The sequence below is a fragment of the Giraffa tippelskirchi genome, chromosome 1 (genome assembly GCF_054371585.1).
Source record: "Giraffa tippelskirchi isolate mGirTip1 chromosome 1, T2T-mGirTip1v1.2.pri, whole genome shotgun sequence".
Taxonomy (NCBI): Eukaryota; Metazoa; Chordata; class Mammalia; order Artiodactyla; family Giraffidae; genus Giraffa; species Giraffa tippelskirchi.
The window spans coordinates 163753698-163773046 of NC_137275.1; the positions used below are offsets into that span (position 1 = coordinate 163753698).

The 19349-nt window shown below is 37.8% G+C and overlaps 1 protein-coding gene and 1 non-coding gene across 27 annotated transcripts in view; one reads left to right on the forward strand and one right to left on the reverse strand.

Moving 5' to 3' along the window:
* The window catches only part of PIP5K1B (phosphatidylinositol-4-phosphate 5-kinase type 1 beta), a 521283-nt gene that overhangs the window by 402883 nt on the left and 99051 nt on the right, over nucleotides 1-19349 (forward strand). For all 26 annotated transcript variants that reach the window (XR_014057501.1, XR_014057490.1, XR_014057525.1 and 23 more), the window contains one exon: nucleotides 17099-17254. Coding sequence is in view for 19 of the 26 variants with exons in the window: in XM_081503676.1 (XP_081359802.1) it covers nucleotides 17099-17254 (156 nt within the window). In the remaining 7 variants the exon portion in view is untranslated. The remainder of the gene's footprint in view (nucleotides 1-17098; nucleotides 17255-19349) is intronic.
* LOC145521965 (small nucleolar RNA U13) lies at nucleotides 17402-17506 on the reverse strand. The gene has a single exon (XR_014065804.1). It is a non-coding gene; the product is annotated as a small nucleolar RNA U13 (small nucleolar RNA).

Here is a 19349-nt window from a genome sequence, read left to right on the forward strand (position 1 = left end):
TTTTTGCCCATTTTTAAATCAGATTATTTGATTTTTTGCTATTGGATTATATGAGTTCTTTATATATTGTGAATATTAACCCCTTATTTGATACATGATTTGCAAATATTTTCTCCCATTCTGTAGGCTGCCTCTTCATTTTATTGATTGTTTCTTTTGTTTTGTAGATGCTTTTTAATTTAAGGTAGTCCTACTTGTTTATTTTGCTTTTGTTGCTCATGCTTTTTTGCGTGGTATCTGAAAAGTCATTCCCAAGACCATTGTCAAGGAAATTTTCCCTATGTTTTCTTATGCTATTTTTAGTTTCAGGTCTTATATTTAAGTCTTTAACCTGAACTGTTCCAATGTAAAAATAGAAAATGCAAAAGAATGCCAAAAAAACTGTGAAAATTATTTGATATCCCACAACCCAGAGATATCCACAGCAAATATTTTTTCCTCCAGTTTTATTGAGCTATAGTCAACATAATAACACTGTTTAAGATGTGCAGCATGATGATTTGATTTTCATACATCATGAAATGGTTATTACAATAGTTTGTTGTTGTTTAGTCACTACGTTGTGTCTGATTCTTTGTGACTCTGTGGACTGTAGCCCACAAGGCTCCTCTGTCCATGGGATTTCCCAGGCAAGAATACTGGAGTGAGTTGCCATTTCCTTCTCCAGGGAATCTTCCCAACTGAGGGATCAAACTTGTGTCTCCTGTCCACCTAAACAGCTGTTATCTCAGCTAGGTATAAAATTAAAGACAGAGAAAAAAATTTTCCTCGTGATGATAAATCCTAAGATTTACTGTCAACAACTTTCCTATGTAACATACAGCAGTGTTAATCACACTAATTATATTGTACATTGCATCCCTAGTACTTATTTACCTTATAACTAAAAGTTTATCCCTGGAAGTTGTTTTTTTTTTTTTTTTAATGTATTTATTTATTTATTTATTTATTTTCATATGGGTATCTTTATTCCTGTGAGAATCAACTCCTAGGAGAGGAATTGCTGGGTCTGTAGGTATATGTATTTCTAATTTTTTTTTTAAATAAATTTATTTATTTTAGTTGGGGGCTAATTACTTTACAATATTGTAGTAGTTTTTGCCATACATTGACATGAATCAGCCATGGGTTTACATGTGTTCCCCTTCCTGGACCCCCCTCCCACCTCCCTCCCCATCCCATCCCTCTGGGTCATCCCATTGTCCCAGCCCTGAGCATTTGTCTCATGCATTGAACATGGGATAATGTATTTATTTTTAATTGAAGGATAATTGCTTTATAATATTGTGTTGGTTTCTGACATACATCAACATGAATCAGCCATGGGTATACATATGTTCCCTCCTGCTTCCAGCTCCCTACCACCCCATCCCACACCTCTAGGTTGTCATAGAGCCCTGGTTTGAGTTCACTGTGTCATACAGCAAATTCCCACTGGTTATCTCTTTTACATATGGTAGTGTATATGTCTCCATGCTGCTCTCTCTATTCGTCCTACCCTTTCCTTCCCCCACCCCCATCTCCATTGCTGCCCTGCAAGTAAATAGGTTCATCAGTACCATCTTTCTAGAGTCCATTTATATGCATTAATATACAATACTTGTATTTCTCTTTCTAACTTACTTCACTCTGTGTAATAGGCTCTAAGTTCATCCACCTCATTAGCACAGACTCAAATGTGTTCCTTTTTATGGATGAGTAATATTCCATTGTATATATGCACCACAGCTTCTTTATCCACTTGTTTGTTGATTAACATCTAGTTTGCTTCAATGTCCTAGATATTGTAAATAGTGCTTCTGTGAACATTGGGGTACATGTGTCTTTTTCAGTTATGATTTTATGATTTTCTCAGGGTATATGCCTAGAAGTGGGGCTGTTGGGTCAGGTGGTAGTTTTTTTATTCCTAGTTTTTTAAGGAATCTCCTGTCTTCCATAGTAGGTTTATCAATTTACATTCCCACCAACAGTGCAAGAGGGTTCCCTTTTCTCTACATCCTCTCCAGCATTTATTTTTGCTATCTTAATGATTTTTTTTTTTTAATAAATTTATTTATTTTAGTTGGGGGCTAATTACTTTACAATATTGTAATAGTTTTTGCCATACATTGACATGAATCAGCCATGGGTTTACATGTGTTTATTATTTGTAGATTTTTTATTTGTAGATTTTTTGATGATGTAGATTTTTTGATGATGTAGATTTTTTTGATGATGATGTAGATTTGATGATTTGATGTAGATTTTTTTGATGATGTAGATTTTTTGATGATGTAGATTTTTTGATGATGTAGATTTTTTGATGATGATCATTCTGACTGGTGTGAGGTGATAATCTCATTGTAGTTTCGATTTGCATTTCTCTGATGAGCTATGCCAAAGCCTTTGACTGTGGATCACAATAAACTGGAAAATTCTGAAAGAGATGGAAATACCAGACCACCTGACCTGCTTCTTGAGAAACCTGTATGCAGGTCAGGAAGCAACAGTTAGAACTGGACATGGAACAACAGACTGGCTCCAGTAAGAAAAAGAGTACTTCAAGGCTGTATATTGTTACCCTGCTTATTTAACTTATATGCAGAGTACATCATGAGAAACACTGGGCTGGATGAAGCACAAGCTGGAATCAGGATTGCTGGGAGAAATATCAATAACCTCAGATATGCAGATGACACCACCCTTATGGCAGAAAGTGAAGAAGAACTAAAGAGCCTCTTGACAAAAGTGAAAGAGGAGAGTCAAAAAGTTGGCTTAAAGCTCAACGTTCAGAAAACTAAGATCATGGCTTCTGGTCCCATCACTTCGTGGCAAATAAATGGGGAAACAGTGGAAACAGTGTCAGACTTTATTTTTTTGGGGCTCCAAAATCACTGCAGATGGTGATTGCAGCCATGAAATTAAAAGATGCTTACTCCTTGGAAGGAAAGTTATGACCAACCTAGACAGCATATTAAAAAGCAGAGACATTACTTTGTCCACAAAGGTCCGTCTAGTCAATGCTATGATTTGTCCAGTGGTCATGTATGGATGTGAGAGTTGGACTATAAAGAAAGCTGAGCACCGAAGAATTGATACTTTTGAACTGTGGTGTTGGAGAAGACTCTTGAGAGTTCCAACTCCAATACTTTGGCCACCTGATGCAAAGAGCTGACTCATTTGAAAAGACCCTGATGCTGGGAAAGATTGAGGGCAGGAGGAGAAGGGGACAACGGAGGATGAGATGGTTGGATGGCATCACCGACTCAATGGACATGATTTTGCGTAGACTCCGGGAGTTGGTGATGGACAGGGAGGTCTGGCATGCTGCAGTCCATGGGGTCACAAAGTGTTGAACACGACTGAGCGACTGAACAAACTAAACTGAATGAGTGATGTTGAGCACCTTTTCATGTGTTTATTAGCCATCTGTTTATCTTCTTTGGAGAAATGTCTATTTAGATCTTTTGCCCACTTTTTTTTTAAAGATCATCATAAAAAAAATCATCATATAGTTTAGTTGTTTTTAAATATGACTGCTCATTAGAAACATATCTGGAGCCCTAGAAAAAAAAAGCAACACCTGGGCATTTATATTTTTCAAAAAATTTCAAGGTAATTCTGACATGCATCTGGACTTTAAAAAGTGATTGCAGGTATTTCTAATAAATCATAGTTTTGGTGATACAGAGTTCTACTATTTTGCTGAATTGACCAATCATGGATACAATGGTATTAAATGAATAATAATTATATAATCAGAATAGTGAAAAATGTTTATCAGTTTTCACAATCAATAGTCAAACAGAAACTGAAAGATAATTACAGTGGCAAGCTATAATGGGAACATGATTAACGTAACTATAAAATAATTACATACAATTTGAGGGGTCAAGCAGAGTAATGTGTTAAGTGGAAGTGCACACATGCACATGTTTTCATCAGCCCAGCCAGTCTGTGTCTTTTGGTTGGTGCATTTAATCCATTTACATTTAAGGTAATTATCAATATGTATGATCCTATTATCATTTTCTTAATTGTTTTGGGTTTATTTTCTGTAGGTCTTTACCTTCTCTTATGTCTCCTGCCTAGAGAAGTTCCTTTAGCATTTGTTGTAAAGCTGGTTTGGTTGTGCTAAATTCTCTTAACTTTTGCTTGTCTGGAAAGCTTTCTATTTCACCATCAAATCTAAAGGAGAGTCTTGCTGAGTTAGAGTATTCTTGGTTGTAGTTCTTCCCTTTCATCACTTTAAATATATCATGCCATTCCTTTCTGGCTTGTAGAGTTTCTGTTGAGAAATCGGCTGATAACCTGATGGGAGTCCCTTGTATGTTATTTGTCGTTGTCCCCTTGTTTTCCCTTGTCGCTCAGCTGGACATGACTGAGCGACTGAATTGATTTTTTCGCTCTCCTCTTTCACTTTCATCAAGAGGCTCTTTAGTTCTTCTTTGCTTTCTGCCATAAGGGTGGTCTCACCTGCATATCTGAGGTTATTGATATTTCTCCCAGGAATCTTGATTCCAGCTTGTGCTTCATCCAGCCTGGCATTTCTCATGATGTACTCTGCATGTAAGTTAAATAAGCAGGGTGACAATATACAGCCTTGACGTACTCCCCTCCCGATGTGGAACCAGTCTGTTGTTTCATGTCCAGTTCTAACTGTTGCTTCTTGACCTGTATACACATTTCTCAGGAGACAGGTAAGGTGGTCTGGTATTACCATCTCTTGAAGAATTTTCCACAGTTTGTGGTGATCCACACAGTCAAAGGCTTTGGTGTAATCGATAAAGTAGAAGTAGATGTTTTTCTGGAACTCTCTTGCTTTTTTGATGATCCAGTGGATGTTGGTAATTTGATCTCTGGTTCCTCTGCCTTTTCTAAATCTAGTTGAACATCTGGAATTTCACAGTTCACATACTGTTGAAGCCTGGCTTGGAGAATTTTGAGCATTACTTCACTAGCGTGTGAGATGAGTGCAATTGTGTGGTAGCTTGAACATTCTTTGGCATTGTCTTTCTTTGGGATTGGAATGAAAACTGACCTTTTCCAGGGAGGGACTGATGATGGGGAAAATTGGGTCTTTCTGTGGTCAGTGGGCCTTGCTCAGTGAAGCTTTAATCCAATTATCTGCTGATGGGTGGGGTTGCACTTCCTTGCAGTTGTTTGGCCTTAGGCGACCCAGCCCTGGGGTCTACAGGCTAGTTAGTGGTAGTTAATGGAGAACTCCAAGAGAGTTTGTGCCAAGGGGGACTCTTCCTGGCTTGATGCTGCCAGTGCCCCCATCCCTGTGAGTGAGCCCCTGCCAGCCCTTGCCACCACAGGAGACCCTCCGACACTGGCAGTTAGTTTTGGTTCAATCGCCTGTGGGGTCACTGCTCCTTCCTTCTGAGTCTTGGTGCACACAAGATTTTGGCTGTGCCTCCAAGACTGTAGTCTCTGTTTCCCCCAGTGCTGTGGAAGTCCTGTAATCAAATGCTGCTGGCCTTCAAGGCCAGATTCCCTGGGGATTCCCAGTCCCTTTGTCAGATCCCTAGGCTGAGAAACCTGACATGGGGTTCTGAACTTTCAGAACAGTGGGAAAACTTCTTTGGTATTATTGTTCTCCATTTTGTGGTTTATCCCACTTGGCAAGTATAAGATGTTAGTTTATCATGATTGCACCCCTCCTATGGTCTCTCTGTGGTTTCTTCTTTGTCTTTGGATGTGGGGTCTTTTTTTGGTGGGTTCTAGCATCCTCCTGTCAATGGTTGTTCAACATCTAGTTGCAATTTTGATGTTCTGGCAGGAGGAGATGAGCATACATCCTTCTACTCCACCATCTTGAACTGGAAGGTTGCCCACTTTTCAATTGGGTTGTTAGTTTTTCTGGTATTGACTTGCATGAGCTACTTGTGTATTTTTGGAAATTAAGCCTTTGTTGTTTCACTTGCTAGTATTTTCTCCCATTCTGAGGGTTGTCTTTTCACTTTGTTTATAGTTCCCTTTGCAGTGCAAAAGCTTTTAAGTTTAATTAGGTCCACTTGTTTATTTTTGTTTTACTTCCATTACTCTAGGAGGTGGGGTCATAGAGGATCTTGCTGTGATTTATGTCATAGACTGTTCTACCTATGTTTTCCTCTAAGAGCTTTAAAGTTTCTGGTCTTACATTTAGGTCTTTAATCCATTTTGAGTTTCTCTTTGTATATGGTGTTAGGAAGTGTTCTAATTTCATTCTTTTACACTCAGCTGTCCAGTTTTCCCAGCACCACTGATTGAAGAGACTGTCTTTGCCCCATTGTCTATTCTTACCTCCTTTGTCAAAGATAACGTGCCCATAGGTGCATGGGTTTATCTCTAGGCTTTCCATCTTGTTCCATTGGTCTATATTTCTGTTTTTGTGGCAGTACCATACTGTCTTGATGACTTTAGCTTTGTAGTATAGTCTGAAATCAGGAAGGTTGAGTCCTCCAGCTCCATTCTTCCTTCTCAAGTTTGCTGTGGATATTCAGGGTCTTTTATGTTTCCATACAAATTGTGAAATTTTTTGCTAATTCTGTGAAAAATGCCATTGGTAATTTGATAGGGATCACATTGAATCTCTAGATTGTGTTTTGTAGTATAGTCATTTTCACAATATTGATTCTTCCAACCCAGGAGCATGGAATATCTCTCCATCTATTTATGTCATCTTAGATTTCTTTCATCAGTGTCTCATAGTTTTCTGTATACAGTTCTTTTGTCTCCTTAGGTGGGTCTGTTCCTAGGTATTTTATTCTTTTTCCCTGGAAGTTTTGACTGCTTTCATCTAATTCCCCCTCCCCCCAACCTCACCCCCGGTCTCTGATAGCCACAAATCTGATCTCTTTTTCTACAAGTTTGTTTGTTTTTGAAGTATAATTGATCCACAAAACTATGTTAATTCCTGTTATGCAACATAGAGATTTGATATTTTTATACATTTCAAACTGTTCATCACAATAAGTCTCCTTATAATATGTCACAATGCAAAGATATCACATAATTATTGACTGTTCCCCACACTGTACATTTCATACCTATGGCTCATTTATTTTGCAACCAGAAGTTTATACCTCTTAATCTTTCTCACCTATGTGCCCCACCACTACCACTACCTGCAATGTCTGTATTTATCTTTCTTTGTCTGACTTATTTCACTTAGCACAATACCCTCTCAATCTATCCATGAGGTCACAAATGGCAAGATTTCATTCTTTTTTACGGCTGAGTAATATTCCTGTGTGTGTGTGTGTGTGTGTGTGTGTATGTGTGTGAGAGAGAGAGAGAGTGAGAGATTTTTATCCATTCATCTATTGATTGCTTCCATATTTTGACTGATGTAAACAATGCTACAATGAACATAAAGGTGCATATATCCTTTCTAATTAGTGCTTTGTTTTCTTTGGATGAATATCCAACAGTGGAATTGTTGGATATGGTAGTTCTGTTTTTAACTTTTTGAGGAATCCCCATACTGTTTTCCATAGTGGCTGATCATTTTACCTTCCCAACAACAGTACCTAAGGGTTCCCTTTATTCCATATCTTCACCAGCACTTGTTATTTGTTGTTTTTCTGATAATAGCCATTCCAACTGGCAGCTGTATGTCATCTTTGGAAAAATGTCTGTTCAGATCCTCCACACTAATATTTTGACATACTTCCTACCTACCTTTATTTCTGTACTTTGTGTATTTATACAAAAGTAGTAGCACAGTGGTGTACAGTTTTATGTCTATGTCCTCTGTTTTTTACATAAGTAGTTTCCCATATCACTGTATATTAAACAGAGAAGCTGTTTAAAATTATGATACAACATTAAAATTATATGGGTATGCCATAATCTATTTAATGATTCTGTCATTATTGGGCATTTACATTATTTCTCCCTTTCCTAATTAGTATTTTTATGAGCATCATTTTAGATAAATATTGTTTCCAAGCTTATGATTATTTCTTTAGGATAGATTCCAAGAGAAGTACTGAGTGTTTAAAATGCACATTATTGCACAGAATGATTATGCCATTCTAGACTTCCACGAGTGCCTATATTCTTCTAGCCTTTAGCCAGAGTTATTCTTTTTTTAATTATGCTACTCTGATAAGGAAAAAATGTTATCTGGTTGTTTTATTTTGCATGTCTTAAGTACTGGTGAAGTTCAACCATTATTCATGTTTATTAGCCATTTTAGTTCCTTTGAGAATTGAGCTTTGAAATATTTGCTCATTTATATTAGTGTTTACTATTTAGCCAAGTGATTTGTGTGAACTCTACATACTAAATATATCAATCCCTTTTTCTAAACCTTATTTCATTCTAAGAAAAACTTTTATTTCACATTTGACTGTCTCAGTGGTATCTTAAAATTGGTCTAAAATTGAGACCACTACAAATTAAATTCTCTGATTGTCTTTTCTGCCTAAGATAGAGCATAACATAGTATTTACTCAGCCTGAAATCCTATGTGAACACCAAGTTGTGGTTCAAATTTTCTGCCTCTCTTCACTCTTTGCTGTGGTTAAAAACATGCATTTCTTTGTGGCCCCTGGTAGATTTATGGAGGAGATAGTCCTTGGGACCCCAGCTTCAGTGAGTCTCCTTCATGAGATTCCCCATCTTCAGAGCTTTTGCTTTCTTAGCAGTGTATAAATTCATGCTACAGTCAGTGGCATCCTCAATTCCATGACATATGGTGTGAGTTGTGAATCTTTCTAATTTGTATAGTTTATCATGTTTTTAATATTACAGGTCTTTTACTCCTCAGGTGGTCAGATCTATTTTTTTCCCATTTTGATCTCTATGTTTTACACCATCTTTATTCAGATATAATTCACATACTGGGAAAGTCACCTTTCCAAAGTATGTGATTTGGCGATTCTTAATATATTCACAAAGTTGTGAAAATATTACCACTATCTAATTTTAGAACATTTTCATTACCTCAAAAAGAAACCCACATACCCATTAGCAGTTACTTTTCATTCCTTCCTCTTCCTAGCCCCTGGCAACTACTCATTTATTTTCTCTCTCTCTGGATTTGCCTATTATGGATATGTCATATAGATGGAAGTATCCAGTATGTGGCCTTTTGTGTTTGATTTTTTTCACTTAACATGATGTTTTCAAGGTTTAGTCATCTTATAGTACTTTACTTTTTTATTGCTGAATAATATTCTGTTGTATGGAAAAACTACATTTTGTTTATTGATTCACTGGTGGATAGATATTGTGTTGTTTACATTTTTGGCTATTATGCTGCTATGAAAATTCATGCACAAGATTTCTGTGGACATAAGTTTTCATTTCTCTTGGTATATACCTAGGTGTGAAATTGGTAGGTCAGATGGTAATTCTATTTAACATTTTGAGGGACTGCCAAACTCTTTTCTAAAGCAGCTACACAATTTTGCAGTCTCACTAGCAATGTATGAGAGATCCAGTTTTCCACATCGTCACCAATGTTTGCTACTGTCTTTTTTATTTTAGACATCCTACTGAGTATAAAGTAGTATCTCAATGTGGTTTTGATTTGTATTTTTCTAATGTCTAATGATGTTCAACATCTCTTTTTGTGCTTATTGACTATATCTTCCTTGGAGAAATCTCTAGTCAAATACTTTGCCTATTTTTAGTTATTTGTCTTTTTATTGCTGAGTTATAGAGAGTTCTTTATATACTCTTGACAGAAGTTTCTGTTAGCAGATATATTATTATTTACAGATATTGATTTAATTTATACTAGATGGTGTGAGGTAAGGTCCAGCTTCATTCTTTTGAATATGGATATCCAGTTGTCCTAGCATCATGTGTTGAATGGCCTGTTCTTTCCCCCATTGAATTATCTTGGTTTCCTTGTTGAAAATCAGTTGTCCACAAATTGGGACTAATTTCTGGATTGCCCCTAGGTTGCTCAAGAACCTGCCGCACATCCCGAGTCCACACGTCACTGAAGGCCACCACAATTTACTCAGTATCCAGACCAGACACATTAGCATCAAGCTTTGTCAAGGCTTAACCACTGACTTGCAGTCACTCACCAATACTTAGTTGTACCTAGAAATAGCAAGTGTCCATCCCTTCTTACACAGTGCCTTTCCTGTTTTAACCGTGTTTCATATGATTTGGGTTTGTTTTGTTTGTTTTTGCATAAAGTTGTGGTCCTCACATTGCTCTCTTAGCTCCAGTCATAGCCACCTTGTAGTACTTTACTTTGTACTACTGAATAATATTCCATTGTATGGATATAACCCATACAATCCAGTGTCACCCCACGCAGCCACAGGGATCAATTTAATCGCCTCTTGCTGATTTCTGTGCTTAAAAAGAAAACCCTCTCATGTTTCAGAAATTTTTTTCTTGTTAAGAACTTCAATGTATTACCTAGTATGCAAAATCCTTAACTCTGCTCTGAGTCCCAGTGTGAGGCGGCCTCTCTTTCCCTCCCCTGTGATTTCCCTCCCACATTCCATGCTCTATCCTAACCTCTAGGCTCCAGCAGCTCTGAGCACCCTACAGTTACCCCTACATTCAAGGCTGCCTATACATCTGTACAGTCCTTGTCCCTTTGCCTGTAACAATCTCCATCCTTTCCTGGTCTTCATTCACTTCTCAACTCAGACAATGCTTCTTTCATAGAACTTACTATACTTTGCCACAGTGAGCTGTTGTCTTATTTCCCCACTTGACTTTGCGTTCCTGAAAAGTGGGGACTGTGTTTGGTTCTCACATATATTCCCAGACCCTAGCACATTTCCTGGCACATTGTAGGCAATCATTATTTGATGAATAATTGAATGAATGAATGGAATTTAATTTAAAGTACTTAGGGTAGCAATTTAATTAGTTATGTTGACACTTTAAAATGCAACTTCAACATCTTTTATCAACTATGATTAAGTTAAAGCCCTTAGTTACTACAGACATACTTTCTTTGTAGGTGAAAACTTCCCCTCCCTACCCCTAGCCTCAAGAAAACAGTACCTAGTCTTCAGGTTTCTTTTTTTAAATCAAATTTTTTAATCTTCTTAAATCCATTTATACTGCCCCAGAATTGAGTCCTGCTGTCAATGTAATAATGTTTGCAAAATCCAATAATACTTTCTGGAAATATTAGTCACTGTAATGTTGAAACCTCACTGAAATTCTCTACCCAGATAATGTGTCTAAAGTACTAAAACTTAAGTTTTCTGAAAGGAGTAGAATAATACATTGATTAGTTAAAAATCAACTGTCCTAAAATTTTGGAGTAGTTAATTCATTCAACCAACATTTGAGCACATATTATGTACCTAGCACTATGCTAAACATTAATAATATAGAAAGCTTTTTTGAAAAAAATTAATTCCCTTGGTAATTTCATAACCTGTTTTGGGTCAGGGATTAGAACATGTCACATATTTATAATGTAATAAAGCAGCTGTTAGTAGAGTTTTTGCATAGGCTACTGTAGGTACACAGCTAGAAATAAAATTGATCTTCCCCAAAAGAACTTCACAATGAAAAGAACATTTAAGTCCTAAAATGCAAGCCAGCATTTAAAGTTAGAGGCAAGAAAGACATCTCATGTAGGAGGAGCAGCATGTACAAAGGCCCAGGGGTAGGAATGAACATAAGAGTTTCAGGGGTGGCAGATAGGTGAGCTGAAGACAAATTCCGGAGTTTCTGTGGCACAAAAGAAAGTAACCAGCCCAAACCATCCTTTGAGATTCTCCCATCAAAACAAGTCCCTGAGGTATTCAATTTCTGCAAGATTCAAATCCTTATCCAATGAGAGAGTCTCAGATAATTCTTTAAGGAAGAGTCACCATTTATGACAAAAATAAAGGCTTTCTTTAAGTGCTGTGTGGTCCTTGCAGGAATTTGTTTGGGGTCTTCTCTGCTCTACATTGCATGTATGCTGATAATGATGAGCAAAGAGTTATTTCTTTACTGGGGCTCTTGGCCTTTGGTCCATTATAAGTCACAAGTACAAACCATTCTCTGAACATCTTCCCCTCATTCACCCTTCCATGTCACTGCCAACATTCTTCTGATCCTAGCTGTTCTTCAGTTTAGGAAATCAGCACTGGCCTAGATTATGCAAGTCTCAAATCCTTTGGCCTCAGGGCCACATTACATTATTAATAAAAATGACTTAGGACACCAAAGATCCTTTATTCCTGTCATTATATCTCTTAATGTCTATATTTAACCTATTAGAATTTAAAATTTAGGGAAATTTTAAATATTCATTAATTCTTGTAAGATAAAAACAAAAAATTGCATGTCAACATAAGTCAATATAAACAAAAAAGTAATTTTGAAAAATAATTATATTTTCCAAAATAAATAACTGTATGAGAAAAGTGGCATTAAGTTCAGTTCACTTCAGTCGCTCAGTCGTGTCCGACTCTTTGTGACCCCATGAATCGCAGCATGCCAGGCCTCCCTGTCCATCACCAACTGCCGGAATCCACCCAAACCCATGTCCATCGAGTTGGTGATGCCATGCAACCATCTCATCCTCTGTCATCCCCTTCTCCTGCTGCCCCCAATCCTTCCCAGCATTAGTGTCTTTTCCAGTGAGTCAACTCTTCACATGAGGTGGCCAAAGTATTGGAGTTTCAGCTTCAACATCAGTCCTTCCAGTGAACACCCAGGACTGATCTCCTTTAGGATAGACTGGTTGGATCTCCTTGCAGTCCAAGGGACTCTCAAGAGTCTTCTCCAACACCACACTTCAAAAGCATCAATTCTACGGCACTTAGTTTTCTTCACTGTCCAACTCTCACATCCATACATGACCACTGGAAAAACCATAGCCTTGACTAAACAGACCTTTGTTGGCAAAGTAATGTCTCTGCTTTTAAATATGCTATCTAGGTTGGTCATAACCTTCCTTCCAAGGAGTAAGCGTCTTTTAATTTCATGGCTGCAATCACCATCAGCAGCGATTTTGGAGCCCCTCAAAATAAAGTCAGCCACTGTTTCCACTGTTTCCCCATCTATTTCCCATGAAGTGATGGGACCAGATGCCATGATCTTAGGTTTCTAAAGGTTGAGCTTTAAGCCAGCTTTTTGACTTTCCTCTTTCACTTTCATCAAGAGGCTCTTTAGTTCTTCTTTGCTTTCTGCCATAAGGGTGGTGTCATCTGCATATCTGAGGTTATTGATATTTCTCCCGGCAATCTTGATTCCAGCTTGTGTTTCTTCCAGCCCAGCGTTTCTCATAATGTACTCTGCATATAAGTTAAATAAGCAGAGTGACAATATACAGCCTTGACGTACTCCTTTTCCTATCTGGAACCAGTCTGTTGTTCCATGTCCCGTTCTAACTGTTGCTTCCTGACCTGCATACAGGTTTCTCAAGAGACAGATCAGATGGTCTGGTATTCCCATCTCTTTCAGAATTTTCCACAGTTTATTGTGATCCACACAGTCAAAGGCTTTGGCATAGTCAATAAAGCAGAAATCGATGTTTTTCTGGAACTCTCTTGCTTTTTCGATGATCCAGCGGATGTTGGCAATTTGATCTCTGGTTCCTCTGCCTTTTCTAAAACCAGCTTGAACATCTGGAAATTCACAGTTCACATATTGCTGAAGCCTGGCTTGGAGAATTTTGAGCATTACTTTACTAGCGTGCGAGATGAGTGCAATTGTGAGGTAGTTTGAGCATTCTTTGGCTTGCCTTTCTTGGGATTGAAATGAAAACTGACCTTTGCCAGTCCTGTGGCCACTGCTGAGTTTTCTACATTTGCTGGCATAATGAGTGCAGCAATTTCACAACATCATCTTTCAGGACTTGAAATAGCTCAGCTGGAATTCCATCACCTCCACTAGCTTTTTTCGTAGTGATGCTTTCTAAGGCCCACTTGACTTGACATTCCAGGATGTCTGGCTCTAGGTGAGTGATCACACCATCATGATCATCTGTGTCATGGAGATCTTTTTTGTACAGTTCTTCTATGTATTCTTGCCACCTCTTCTTAATATCTTCTGCTTCTGTTAGGTCCATACCATTTCTGTCCTTTATCGAGCCCATCTTTGCATGAAATGTTCCCTTGGTATCTCTAATTTTCTTGAAGAGATCTCTAGTGTTTCCCATCCTGTTGTTTTCCTCTATTTCTTTGCATTGATCACTGAGGAAGGCTTTCTTATCTCTCCTTGCTATTCTTTGGAACTCTGCATTCAGATGGGAATATCGTTCCTTTTCTCCTTTGCTTTTCACTTCTCTTCTTTTCACAGCTATTTGTAAGGCCTCCTCAGACAGCCATTTTGCTTTTTTGCATTTCTTTTCCATGGGGATGGTCTTGATCCCTGTCTCCTGTACAATGTCACGAACCTCTGTCCATAGTTCATCAGGCACTCTGTCTATCAGATCTAGTCCCTTAAATCTATTTGTTACTTCTACTGTGTACTCATAAGGGATTTGATTTAGGTCATACCTGAATGGTCTAGTGGTTTTCCCTACTTTCTTCAATTTAAGTCTAAATTTGGCAATAAGGAGTTCATGATCTGAGCCACAGTCTACTCCTGGTCTTGTTTTTGCTGACTGTATAGAGCTTCTCCATCTTTTGCTGCAAAGAATATAATCAGTCTGATTTCGGTATTGACCATCTGGTGATGTCCATGTGTAAAGTCTTCTCTTGTGTTGTTGGAAGAGAGTGTTTGCTATGACCAGTGTGTTCTCTTGGCAAAACTCAATTAGCCTTTGCCCTGCTTCATTCTGTACTCCAAGCCCAAATTTGCCTGTTATGCGAGGTGTTTCCTGACTTCCTACTTTTGCACTCCAGTCCCCTGTAATGCAAAGGACATCTTTTTTGGGTGTTAGTTCTAAAAGGTCTTGTAGGTCTTCGTAGAACCGTTCAACTTCAGCTTCTTCAGCATTACTGGTCGGGGCATAGACTTGGATTACCTTGATATTGAATGGTTTGCCTTGGAAATGAACAGAGATCATTCTGTCGTTTTTGAGATTGCACCCAAGTACTACATTTCGGACTCTTTTGTTGACCATGATGGCTACTCCATTTCTTCTAAGGGATTCCTGCCCACAGTAGTAGATATAATGGTCATCTGAGTTAAATTCACTCATTCCAGTCCATCTTAGTTCGCTGATTCCATTATTTTGTATTTTTTCAGATCCCTAATTCTAGCTTAATAGAAGACATGTAGATTCTCATGTCTGCTTCTGAATTCAATCTGTGATTATAACCACAGGTCACGTAGAAAACTCGGGAGAGAATAGGAGTGAGAAAGATAAACAACTTATTAATATTATTAAGAAAATTGTTTTAGCATCACAGACCTTTTAAGAGAATTTCAGGGGTTCCTAGCAGTCCCTGAACCACACTGAGATATTCTGACTTAGAAATTTTAAAATACAGTTGACCCTTGAATATCAATGGGAAAAGTGGTTAGGAGCACCAACCCCCTGCATGATTAAAAATTCCCGTGTAACTTAGAGTCGGCCATCCTGTGTGCTTCCTCAGCATCTGATGATTCAACCAACCCCAGATTATGTGAAACTGTTATATTTAGTACTGAATTCAAACCTGTGTTTTTCAAGAGTCAATTCTACTATATTGAAAGATGAGAATTGAAGGTTTATGAAAGTTAACAGATAGAATATTCAAGCAAAAGCCAGGATATGGATAATTATTTCAGGCAAGTGTGACCACTGTTTTGATGGGATGATGAGTTTAAGAAAATGTGACTTACTTGTTCCACTTATTTACCATTAAAATCCATTTCAGTCAGTTTTAAAGCATTCAAAATCTTCCTCCTCAAAGGATAACAAACTCTAGTTTTATCTTTCCCACCCCTCACTTTAATCAGAAGATAGAATGCCAAAGAGCTAGGAAGTGAACCACCAATTAAACAACTTCAAAGAAAGACACCTGGGGTTTCATGCTTTCTAGCTCTGTGACCTTCAGCAGGTCACAACTTTTCTATTCTCAGTTTTTGGACCCATAAAAGGGCCTATCTCCCTCACATGACCATCTGGATAATTTGAGATGCGGAATGTTAGTGTTGGCTTCCAAACTCTCAAGTCCTCTACACATGTTATTGATTATAATTTTGTTATTATCATTATAATACTGCTCATGGGACACATAAACCTCCCCTTCTCTTTAAGTGGAGAGATTGCCCTCTGTGCTTTTCTCATTTGTGTGTCCCGAAGCCCTTCTCCAGTTAAGTTCTTGCAAGCTGCCGATGGGAAGGCCCCTGATGAGCTGTGTAATCTAAGCTCTGAGATTCCCAAGGCCAAATAGTCAGTCTAATGCATCAGCTGTCAGGTTACCCCTACATGCAAACCTCCAAAGGAAGGGGAGACACTGCCAAGACCAAGTTCAGGGAGAAGTATAAACAGGCTTCGACTTCCCTCTTCCTCTACCCTCCAAAGAAATGCTCTCACAATGTTCAGACAAGAAGAATAATCAAAGAGAATATAAATGAAGATGATCTGGCTGCAGCTGAAGCAGCTGCCACTGACATATCAAAAGTAAAGTCACAGCCTTCAGTGAGCATGATTGATGCCTTGGTACAGGTTTCCAACACACTTTAGAAGTCATAGAATGCTGTTTGGACAAAGATCAGGAGTGAATTATACATCTAATGTAACCATGACCTAGAAAAGACCGAAAGGGTAGGGAATTTCAGTGGAAAGTCACTGAAAGAAAAAAGCAAACCAGAAGTAACTTGGCTAAATTGGGTAACATAAGTATAAGATTAAACACTGGCATGTTTAGAAATTCCCAGTCCCAAGTTAATAAAACTGGAGTCATGAGAATTCTCCTTACTTTACCATCTGCATTTATCAACCCACTTAGCCTCCTCTCAGCACTAGAAAAACATTGCTCAGAGAAGGAAAAATAATTCTTCAGCAATAAACATTTGAATTTCACCTCAAGTAAGACTACGTTTCAAAATCTGCAAAGACAGCTCAACCTGGATTTATTCTAGGACATTTTGATTTAAGTCACTTTGGACAAATAATATTGTCTCCCTTTCCTTGTGTATGTAAAACAAAGCTCCTTGCATCCTACTCAGATAATGACTAAAATGTTAATAAGTCATGAGTAAAATTTTAATTAAAAAAATACCATTAATGTGGTTTTACAATAATTATCTATTCTTTTTCTAGCTTTAAAGGCGTCACCTTCTAAGAAACGGTGCAACTCCATCGCCGCCCTGAAGGCAACCTCACAGGAGATTGTGTCCTCAATTAGCCAGGAATGGAAGGATGAGAAGCGTGATTTGCTGACTGAAGGGCAGAGTTTTAGCAGCCTTGATGAAGAAGGTAAAGACACAGAACTTAAACCACAAGAATTTTTTCATCCTTTTCTTCTTTTTTTTATTCATACAAGTAATGTAAACTCACAGTAGAAAAATTAGAAAACAGCTTCTCTAAGAAACAAAGTCTCTTAACTGATTTTTTTTTTTTTTACGTCAGACAGGTAATATGCCGGTGTCATAACAAGGTTTGCAGGGAGACACATGTCACGCAGCAGTGTGAACACCCAATCCTCACGCTCATGAACTACAAAAGGATCTTCTTAACTGATTTTTTAAAAGATATTTATAGTATGACACAGTTAATGTAAAATTTTTGAAACACATAAACAATCCCGTATTGATTTATGGTAAAAAAAAAAAAAAAAATAGAACCTACTAAAATATTCAGAAAGAAAAATCTATAATCCCACTACCTGAAGGTACCAAATCTGAAGGTTTTGGTATTTTCACTAGTAGACCTTGGTCTGTGCTTATATATATATATATATATATATTTTTTTTCAAACACACATAGACATTATATACATATACAAGGCAGGAAGAAAAGGGGACGACAGAGAAGCAGATGATTGGATGGCATCACGGACTGTAAGGACATGAGTTTGAGCAAGCTCCGGGAGTTAGTGATGGACAGGGAAGCCTGGTGGGCTGCAGTCCATGGGGTCGCAAAGAGTCGGACGCAACTGAGCGACTGAACTGACCAACAGCATAGCAGTGAACTACCAATTTATTTTGGTCCTTTTTAATGATTTTAATAGAAGTTTTATAATTTTCTCCTGGCATGTCATGTTCCTACCTTTTGTTAGATTTATTTCTCAAATGGTTGTAGAAATAAAGACAGATACGTGTTTTCTGTCTTTTCAGATAGTGTATCTTTAAGATTTGGTTTTTCTGGCTATTTGTTGCTACTGCATAAACCTCACATCTTTCTTACTTGCTGACTAGGGCTTCTGGTACAATGATGAATGGAAGTAGTGCTTGTGGGCAGCCTGGCCTCATCCTGATTTTAAAGGGAATCCTTCTAATGTCTCACTGCCTAGAAGGTAGTTTGATGTATCGGATACCCATAATCAAGTCAAGGGAGTTCCTTTTTATTCCTAGCTTCTAAAATTTTTATCAAGAATGAGTTTTGCATTTTATCAAATATCTTTCTCTATCACTTGGATTTTCTTAGTCATTTGGATTTTCTCTTCTAATCCTATAAGGAATGACATTTTAGATTTTATTATGAGTTTATTCTTTTGGGAATCTCAGCGTTTCCTGAAAATGTCTTTTACTTCCTGTAGAATATTAGATCTCGCCTTGGGGTTTTCTTCTCCTCAGAGTCTTTAAAATAGTGTGTTCATCCTTGGCCCTTCTGCAGCACTTATCCAAACTGGATTTCTTTTTTTCTCCTCTTATAAACCAACTTTTACCCAGATTTAATGATTTCAACAAGAGTTAACTGAATTGCCCTTGCTCTTCACTCTGAGTTAATGGCTCCAGTTTCTGACATCCATCCTCTTTCCCTAGCTTCCCTGCATTGGTATCTCCCTACCACACTGCCTAATTCTGTCGAGTTAACTCATTTTTAAACTGTGACAAACTTTTAGATAGTGTGCTCAATATGGCTTCTGTCAGCTATACTTATATAAACATGTATATATTGCTTCTAAAGTGTAAGCTGTGAGTCCAGTTGTTAATCTGAGGGGATAAGTATAATAAGAACACTACATAGCATCTAGGAAGTCTGGAAACATAGGAAGCAGTGCACAAATCGTGCTTTTTTTCACATGAACTATTGGACCTATTGCTTTAAATCAAAAGGCACTTCACCAGAAAAGGTCTCTGAAGGTTGAAGAAGAACCTGCTGAGCATATTCTTTGAAACTGTTGACGTATTATTTTTAAATGAATTTATCTGGACAATTCTCTGCATCTACAAAGTTTGCTGCAAGATTCAGTCTTTTTATAATGCTCTGCATTTGGGAACTTCACTTTTAGGGTGCACCAAGTCATCACCAAATGCCTCTCCAGTTTTTAATCATGTGTTTTCTGTCATTCTCAGTATGTCTGGGTTGTATTCGTTTTCTTTTGCCGTGTGACAGATTACCAGAAGGT